General features: G+C 36.6%; 1 protein-coding gene across 1 annotated transcript; it reads right to left on the reverse strand.

Moving 5' to 3' along the window:
* Window positions 1-1074: 1074 nt before the first annotated feature.
* Window positions 1075-8836, reverse strand: LOC137656034 (uncharacterized). The gene is made up of 3 exons (XM_068390210.1): window positions 8551-8836; window positions 4736-4925; window positions 1075-1677 (listed from the first exon to the last, which is right to left on the reverse strand). The coding sequence occupies exons 1-3, from the start codon at window positions 8703-8705 to the stop codon at window positions 1465-1467; spliced, it is 558 nt and encodes a 185-aa protein (XP_068246311.1). The 5' UTR covers window positions 8706-8836; the 3' UTR covers window positions 1075-1464.
* Window positions 8837-9647: the final 811 nt, after the last annotated feature.

A 9647-nucleotide genomic window follows, 5' to 3' on the forward strand; every position in this document is an offset into this window, starting at 1 on the left:
AGGTACTTATTATTTCATTGTTATTTGAGATAACTGTTATATGAAATATGGGATACTTAGCTATCCTTTAATCTTGTACACTGGTTTTCACCCACCCCCCTGGGTGTGAATCAGCTACATGATTATCGGGTAAGTTTAATATTGAAAAATGTTATTTTTATTAGTAAAATAAATTTTTGAATATACTTACCCGATAATCATGATTTAATCGACCCTCCCTTCCTCCCCATAGAGAACCAGTGGACCGAGGAATAATTGAGGAGGTGTCAACAAGAAGTACTTGAGTACCTGGCCACAGGTGGCGCTGGTAAGTACACCCCCTTCTAGTATTGTGATAGCTGGCGTATCCCTCCATAGAATTCTGTCGGGCAACGGAGTTGACAGCTACATGATTATCGGGTAAGTATATTCAAAAATTTATTTTACTAATAAAAATAACATTTTTACAGAAAATAATTTGACAAGACGAAAACTGCAAAAGTCTTACAGACGCAAATGTTAATCCTAAAAATTTTAACTTCTGTGCCAGGTTCATTTATCTTGAAACGTACAAGATGGTTTAACCGGGCATTATTCCCCTTGGGACTGAGAACGATTAAAGAGCTATTTTATCCTCTTCGTCATACTGGCTGGAAGGATATCTTTATTTTTTATACATATAATAGTATCTTGGAAAGTTGATAGAATAATTTTCTTAAATAAAAGGTTAGCAGTAAGAGCCAAATTCCATTTTTACGAAAGTATTATGTTTATTATCATATTGTAGTCTGGAAATTTACAGAAAGGCCAAATATATTGATTCATTTCCTGAAATGAAGTAATTTTCTATGATCAAATGTTTTTACAAGAGACAATGTCTTCATTTTGAATGTGTATGCTAATTAATGGAAAAAATATCACCTGAGATCACGAGTTTCATATATTTTACTTATACAAACACTTGGATTACATCAGAATACATGTACCTCGAGCATTGGCTACAGTATTCTACAAGATTTTCTGAGTAAAATCTTACATTAGGTGTTACATAAGCCAAGACTTTTATCAAATTGGTAAAAGACAAATCTGGCACAAGATTTTACATGTTGTGTGACTTTAACAAGCTTGATCAGTTTAGTTCATAATTGCTCATGACCTGGGACCATAGCAAGTTCAATACAGCCCACACCTACTCTCAGGTTTAACAAAACTATAGAACTTCAGATAGCTTAATATAATCCAGTCCTGCCCAAGATTCCATTTAAAACAGCAGTCACTTTAGCAAGCTCATGAAAGTTTTTCATCAATAGGGCTCACTTCTATAGCTTCTTACATTTCTCAGAGTCCTCCTTCTCTCTTCATTAATGGTAATGTGATGTATTTGTTTTTTGTATTTGCCACATGCTTAAGTTCATATATATTTGTGGATGTCATTGTGCTGAAAAAGAGTACCGCTAATAGCAAGATTGTTTGTTGAACAGAAACTTATGAAATGGGCTCTACAAAAACCATGACTTCAGCAAGGGCCAAAACGTCAAATCCTATTTCACCGTTCAGTACAATAGCTACGTATCGTGCCTTAGTATAGACGGACGCAATGAGGTATCCTTGGTCTGAGGTGTAAACGCCCCAGTAATAGGCAACATTGATGTAAGATGCGAAGTTGCCGTCTTTGACGAGCGAATCTCCGGTGTAGAACTGAAATTGCAAATGATATTTCTATTATTTGAATCATCATAGTAAAATGTTGATAAGAAACCAAACTACTAAGTCACATGTCTAGGTATTCTCATGACTAGCCTAATGAATTGCCTATTGAATGAAGCTTTACATTGGTGCAAGGAAAAAAGTGAACAATGATGTAGAAATTATATTTTTTCTTCTGTCTAGAGGGCACTGTGCAAGGCATATCATAAGGAATGCTCATTTTTATTAGCAGAGGCATAAAGTTTGTATTAGTGTAATGGGTTTTTCCTATGAGAAATTACTTTCTATTACTTCAAACGTGAAGCATCTACAGTTTCATTTGTTATTTCATCAAAATTTCATCAATCCGTTTAAGGCAAAATATGCAGCTCATAAAAAAATACTATATTAATAAATTAATACAGTTTGAAAAATTTAATTGTAATTAAACAGGGTGATTGCAATCATATACTATTATTATTGTTTTTAACAAGTCTTTATTGGGCCTCGATTTGTTTCCTCAAAGTTAAATAAACTCTAATGGCTCTCAGCTGAACTCTTGAGAAATTTGTTCAAGAGTTAAGAAGTTGAGTTTACAGACTTGAATTATAACTATTAAAAAACCAGAACAAGGAGAGACGATGTTACCTCAACTTTGATGGAACTGGATATAACCTCCATTTTTCAATCATAGGAATTCTGTATCCTTTATTGCAGAGTAAAGGTAGCAGATTTTCAGTGAATTTTAAGGACAAAGCAAAGCTACTTTAGTTAGTAGCCCTTTAGGGCTAAGTAATCTTCTTTTGTTCCTCACACTTGGCCCCTTTACTTCTTATTCTGAACCACACCTCACAAAATATGTATTCAATGGTAACTACAAGAACCTACTTTGTTTTTGCAATAATTTTTCAAACCTAGGACTTTTCAAGATGGCTACGGTACTTCTTCCTGAATATGTTGCATTTCATCATTTCTCCTTCTGAGCTAGGGGTGGGGACGGCTACATTTCTACCTGCAGTGTTCTAGGCATCCATCGCTTGTCTATCCCTGATCCTAACTTGGGTGCAGAGGGGCTTGAGCATTTTCCACAAGTATTTATTGTCGGTCTTTAGAATATTGTTCTACCCATTGCCTCTGCTGCTCATGTGAAATATTTAAACCTTTGATAGTATTTTTCTTGTGCTTAAATTAAATAATGCTGTGCTGTCTCTCTTAACCAAAGGATTTGACAGTTAATGCTTATAAAGGTTATAAAACAGTGTCAGGTCTTTGAGTTCTCTTTAAGGTGGCAGAACGTTTGATTGCTGGGCTAATGTAGAAATTCCTTAAGCCCTGTCCACACGATCGAGCATTCTCGACGGGCAAACAGTGATACCAGGCCACAATAGTTAGTGAAAATGAGGGTTGATGACGTCAGAAGCGGGAAAACTAAAGGCAGAGATCTGGCAACACTGTTTGATGCCAGAACCCTGTCTGTGGTTTTCCCGCTTCTGACGTCATTAACTCTCATTCTTACTAACTATTGTGGTCTGGTATCACTGTTTGCCCGTCGAGAATGCTCGATCGTGTGGACAGGGCTTAAAAGGAATGAATTTTCTAACTGATTTTCTTATGAACCCTTTCAGATGTAGCTGGCTGCAAGAACAAGGAAACCAGCTCTTAAAGTAATTAAGAAAGACAATTTGCAAACTAATTTTAGCGTTGTTTCAATTGCTTAATCAGAAAAGGCTATTTCTTGCAATCCACAACTTCGGTGTCTGAGGCTATATAACAGATTAGCGTACACAGATTACTGTACATCTGGCAGTCGAGAATTGTTTGCACTTTTAGAAAACCTACGTGGTCCAGCCCAAAATCTTTACCATGCTCCATCCACAAGCATTTTGATTGGCTATCACCTTCTCACAGATGATTTGTGTAAACATAAAAATAATGATAATAAAACAGATTGATAACCATGATACCTTAAATAGTAGCCCAAACTGCATATGCAACACAACCATGTATTGCTTGCCAGCAAAGAGGAGCAATGAGATAATGTTTATAAGTGAGTCAAAGCGGAGCACAGACCATTCGAGTGGTAACCAGTCACGATGCTTGTAGGCGAATCACGTTAAGGATTTTGGGGTGGACATAGTCTCAACTAATTTTTAGTGGTCTTCGATAGAGCTTGTATGACGCGACAGTTTGTAATTTTCTTGAACCCGAGTTATTCTCACCTTTTACTAATAACATTTTTGCTGGCCTTCACAATGTTTTAGAGAAACATGAAGAGAGTATTTTACTTCTTTGGTATTTCATACACTCCTATATAAAAGGAAGTAATTGTCAACCTTGCCAGAGTTTCAAGACTGCATTAGTAAGTGGAATTGTCACTCGGAAATGAAGCAAAGCTCCATTAAAACTAAAAGTTTAATGAATGATAAATCTCTTGCTGTAATAAATGATTCTGAATTTTGGAAGGCCACTCAAAATGGACTACGTAGACTCCAAACTTAATTACTGTATAACCAAGTTCATTGTGAGGAGATCTTGTGTTTGGTCATCTTTTTGCAATCAAAATCCAATAGAAAACTTTCACAGTCACCAGTGCAAAGTAGTGAGAGCTGCTGATGTCACAGGGGGTGATTTGTAGATAGATGCCACTCACTATACACGAAGCCTAACGTTCTGTGAAAACTATCTTATTAGAATCAGAAGCAAGGGAAAAATCGCTGCACTTGCACAGTGAGGAATGTATAGGTTACACATTTTTTTCTGCTTCCAAGCAGCTAAAGCAGCTACATTTCAGTATAGTTTTCCCGACCAGTAGTACTGTTTATGTATGTACTACATAAACTAATCTGTCCTTTAGGTTATCTGTATTGTTTATTTATTAGTTCCTTTTGTTTTTCCCTTTTTCAAAGGCAGACTTTGTGTCCCCTAAAAAAAGTGTTATAACTTTGTTCGGTTTGCAAAATTTTTCATATCGACTCATGATTATGCTTTTAACCTTAATTATTCACCAAAGAGGGACATAGATCAAACCAACAAAGACAATGACAATTTAAGTTCATTAATGGGGTCTTACCTTGAGGTGGATGGCATCCAAGCAAAATAAGCCACAATCAACATAAGGAAGAATATAAATTAGCTTGATATCGTAGACAGTTTTAAGCTCTACCATCCACCAAGGTTGAGAGAGAGTTAAAGAGCTTGAGATGTATTTTGTCGTGTTGTCCCGGTCTATGGCCAGTTCTTTAGGGTAAGATGCAGAGAGACTGGAAGAAAATTAATTATATAACAACAACAACAACAATAAATGCAGGCATTTCTAGTACACAGCAGGACAAAGTTCTCGGGCATGTCCTTATTCGTGTTCTGGGTATGGCCAGTTTTCATCACTACGCTGGCCATCTGTGGATTGGTGCTGGTTGGAGACTTCTGTCTGATTGTTCACAACAAACCAACATAGTATGGGTGGCCCTGACTAGTACAGCTTTGCTGATCATTATCATGGCATTACACAAACCCTTTTACCACGTTAAGGTATCCCCACATAGAAAGGGTTATATATTTTTATAGTTTATATACATACATACATACATACATACATACAGCATATATATATATATATATATATATATATATATATATATATATATATATATATATATACATACATGCATACATATATATAAATATGTATATATATATATATATATATATATATATATATATATATATACTGTATATATATAAATAAATATAATATATATATATATATTTATATATATATATATATATGTATATATATATATGTATATATATATATATATATTTCTGAGCGGGGATACCCTATCGCGGTGAAAGGGTTTGTGCATTGCCATGATCAGCAAAGCTGTACTAGTCAGAACCACCCATATTAGGTTGGTTTGCTGTGAGGGAATAGACAAAAGTATCCAGCCATCACCAATCCACAGATGGCCAGCGTAGTGATGAAAACTGGACAAACCCCAGATATGAATTGACATGTCTGAAGCCTTTGTCCTGCAGTGGACTAGAAACAGCTGTATTTGTTGTCGTTATATATATGTATATATATATATATATATATATATATATATATATATATATATATATATATATATATATATATATATATATATATATTAAAAATGGCTCTTGAGTTCTGTATTAACATATATGAACACCTGGTTTCAGAAGTTGGATAAGCACCTGACAACCTATGAAAGAAGAGGAGCAGAAAGCCAAATAGTTTAGGCCTACATCCTGGTTAGAGGAGTTGACAAAAACAATCTCTTGTGAACTGGGGAGTAATTTTGGAGGAAACATGTTAAACAACATAGACTGGTAGTGATGGATTTTAAAATGAGAGGTAAAAAACCTAAGAAGTGAAAGAGGAGATCTTGAATTATGGTTTGGACCTTAAAGGAGAAAAGGGTGAGTAATCTAGGAGGATCGGGAGAGAGAGAGAGAGAGAGAGAGAGAGAGAGAGAGAGAGAGAGAGAGAGAGAGAGAGAGAGAGAGAGAGAGAGAGAGAGAGAGAGAGAGAGAGGGTGACTGGAAAGTTTAAACTTTAAACTTGGAGAGTAGATAGGGTAGCAGAGTGTAAAATATCTAGGTTTGTATGAAAGAAATATGTGTAAGGGAAACTGAGGAATTAGTGGGAAGAACCACTGGATATGGTGTGTCGAAAGGAGAAAAGTGGTGGTGGGACACAGGTGCAAGAGTCCGTTAGAATAAAATCAAAAGCATTTAAGGACTGAAAAGTAAGGCATGCACTGGGAGCAGGGGAGCAGTGCAGAGAAGAAGAAACAGAATCTAGGAGGATAGTAGATATTGATATTGGAAGAATGGTAGAGCAATTAAATGAAAGACTAGAAACAAGGGAAAGAGAAAAGGATATCTATAAGTTTCAAACTTGAGGAAAAGGCAAAGACAGAATTTAGGCGAACTGGGTGTCATCAGGGATTGTGATGGAAATAGGGATAATAACACTAAGAGGCGATGGGGAGAATATTTTGAGCAACTATAGAATACTGAAAATGAGAAAGAGAAACTGGGAGAAGCACAAAGGGTGGAGGGGCCAGTGATGGAGATATAGAATACAAAAGTAAAGAAAAGTTTTAGTAAAATTAAAATGGCAAAGCACCTAGTCCATCAGAGTTTCAAATTGAAATGGTTAAGATACTAGCTGCAGAGGGGGAAGAATGGATGCTGGATTTATTTAGAGCAATATTGGAAGAGGAGATAATGCCCAAAGACAGTAACGAGAGTATAATGGTATGTCATGGAATGTGGTAACTACAGGGGAATTAAACTAACAGAGTATGGTTTGAAAGTTTTTGAGAGGGTACTGGATGAGAGATTATAAATATTGGTAAACAGCAGGGGCAGCGGATGCCACCTTCATGGTAAGGCAGCAACAGGAAAAGAGGCTAGAGGGAAACCAAAAGTTCTTCTGTGGTTTAGTAGATCAAGAGAAGTCTTATGATAGAATGTCAATAGAAGTGACGTTTTGGAGCTTCAGGAAGAAGAGTCTGGAGAAGTTGGTTAGAATGCTAGGCTACAGATGATGTACAAATGAACAAGGACAACAGTAAGAACAGCTGTTGCGAAACAGAAACATTTGAAGTTAGTCTTGGATTACACCAGGGGTCAGTATTAAGCCCATTTTTTGTTTGTGATGGTCTTGGATGTGTTAAGAGAAGATATCAGAAATGAAGAGCTGTGTGAGTTGCTATATGCAGATGATTTGGTGATTACTGCTGAAAATAAGGAAGACTTAGAGGAAGGATGGTAGAGTGACAAGAGACTTTGGAGAGGGTTAGCTTGATGGTAAATGTGGATAAGAATGAAGCTACGGTTTGCAATAGGGAAGGTAGGGACAGGATAGACATACACGAAAGTAGAGGCTCGGTTATAAAACGGGGGGAACAATTTAGATACTTGCAATCTAATTTAAGTCGAGAGGGAGGATGTGAGGCTGAAGTTGAGAATAGGATAAAAGCAGCATGGTGGAAATGGAGGTAGGTAGCAGGAGTGGTATGTGACAAGAAAGGGCCAATCAACCTGAAAATCGAGACCTATAGCACAATATTAATAACACTTTTAATGCATGGATTGGAAACGTGGACTCCAAGACGAAAAGAGGAAGCAAAGTTTGAGATATGAGAATGAAAGGTAAATTATTGAAATACTGCTTGAAATATGGAAAATGATGAAAGAAGAAGAATGTCAGGTGTTGTGAAGATTACAAAGGTGATGAGAGTGTCATGACCGAGATGGTGTGGGCGCGTGTTGTGGATAGATGGTGGGGAGGACGTTAGGAGGGCGTGGGAGAAACCTGTTACGGGGAGAAGATAGAGAATAAGGCTGGAAATTAGATGGTGAGATAAGGTGAAGGATGATATTGAGAAAATTTGAGGTTTGGTGGAAGAGGGCGCCTTTAATAGTAGGTATTGGAGAGGGCACATCGGGCAACTGACCCCTTAATGTTGGGATAATGATAGGATATATATATATATATATATATATATATATATATATATATATATATATATATATATATATATATATATATATATATATATGTGTGTGTGTGTGTGTGTGTGTGTGTACGTGTCGTGTGTGTGTAAGGAAATATCATGTTGATACTATATCTACTTTATGGGCTGAGTTAATTATGGTATTTGCAATAAATAGAAACAGCTCATTTAATATCATATACTGGTATAACTGCATTTTGTTGCCTTATCAGTACAAGTCATGAGACGCATCATCTGTAAAGTGATGTTTCGTGTGCACAAACACATTTGCCACCAACATTAACTACCGCATCGGTGGAAAGTTTGTGAACAAAGCAACAGGAAAGACACTTACGTTGTTTTGTGGTCAGTAGCGAAAACTTTGCCCAATGCAGCAACGTCTATGTAGCCCCTGGCTGTTACGTCTAAAATATTTTCCGTCGTGGTTGCAGACTCCGTTACTGCTGAAGAGGACCAAGGTGTAGATGGGGTTAATGCAGCTGAGGTCATGCTTGATGGCGGAGAACTCTCGAGGGCTCTCTCTGTAGCTGACACATTCAGAAGCCCTTGGCCTATTGGTTCGTAAGAGGCAGATCTGCAGTCCAAACTTTCTCCTTCTCCAATGAGATGGCAGGAGCCATCTGAGGGCAAATGGAATATAGAATGGTTATTTATTTTTCCATGCAAAAACAATTTATTACCTAATGACCAAATACGTCTGAATTGCAAGCACACATGCATATGTACAGTATGTCCTTACATATACCTACACATAATTGCAGTGAATTCCTTTGAAATATATTCTAAATCTAATTTGGTGATTCTAATTACTAGGAAGTTGTTGTTAACAATTACCTATAATCAAAGGATATTACAAGACTATGCATCTATTTAGGCCCCCTAACCGTCAAAAGCCTGGGGCCTTGAACTTAGACCTTTGTGGGTTAAATTGGGTTGACATTATTAACAAATTTTCATTATGATTTATCAGAGCGTGAAAGATGCCGCTAATATTTAACAGGCTTAAGAATTCTTCAAGTTTGGTATGTTTTTCGTTTGCTTTATAGATTAAACAGAATCCCACAAGTATAAGGTCAACCATTGAAAGTATCATCAGTTAAAATCTGACTTTAGTTATTCTTCTTAAAAAGTTCGACATTTTAAACATGATTTTTAGACGAACCATCATCATGATTTATAAATTTTGCAGCCGAATCCAAGAAAAAAGTTAAGCTTTCGATAATCAACCTCTTATACTTTCAACTCTTTAGTGCAATTGCAAGGGAAAAGAGAGAAGGTGAGAAAAACATTGGCTCAGTAGAAAAATAAAACTTGCTTTTATAATCATAAGCTACTGATCTCCTCCGAAGGGCCTTCATGGCGCACACAAGCTCAGAGCGGACCTTCCCACCATCGGACGGTTGTGGTGCCTCTCCTGAAGATACACCATTC

The sequence above is a fragment of the Palaemon carinicauda genome, chromosome 17, assembly GCF_036898095.1.
Source record: "Palaemon carinicauda isolate YSFRI2023 chromosome 17, ASM3689809v2, whole genome shotgun sequence".
Taxonomy (NCBI): domain Eukaryota; kingdom Metazoa; phylum Arthropoda; class Malacostraca; order Decapoda; family Palaemonidae; genus Palaemon; species Palaemon carinicauda.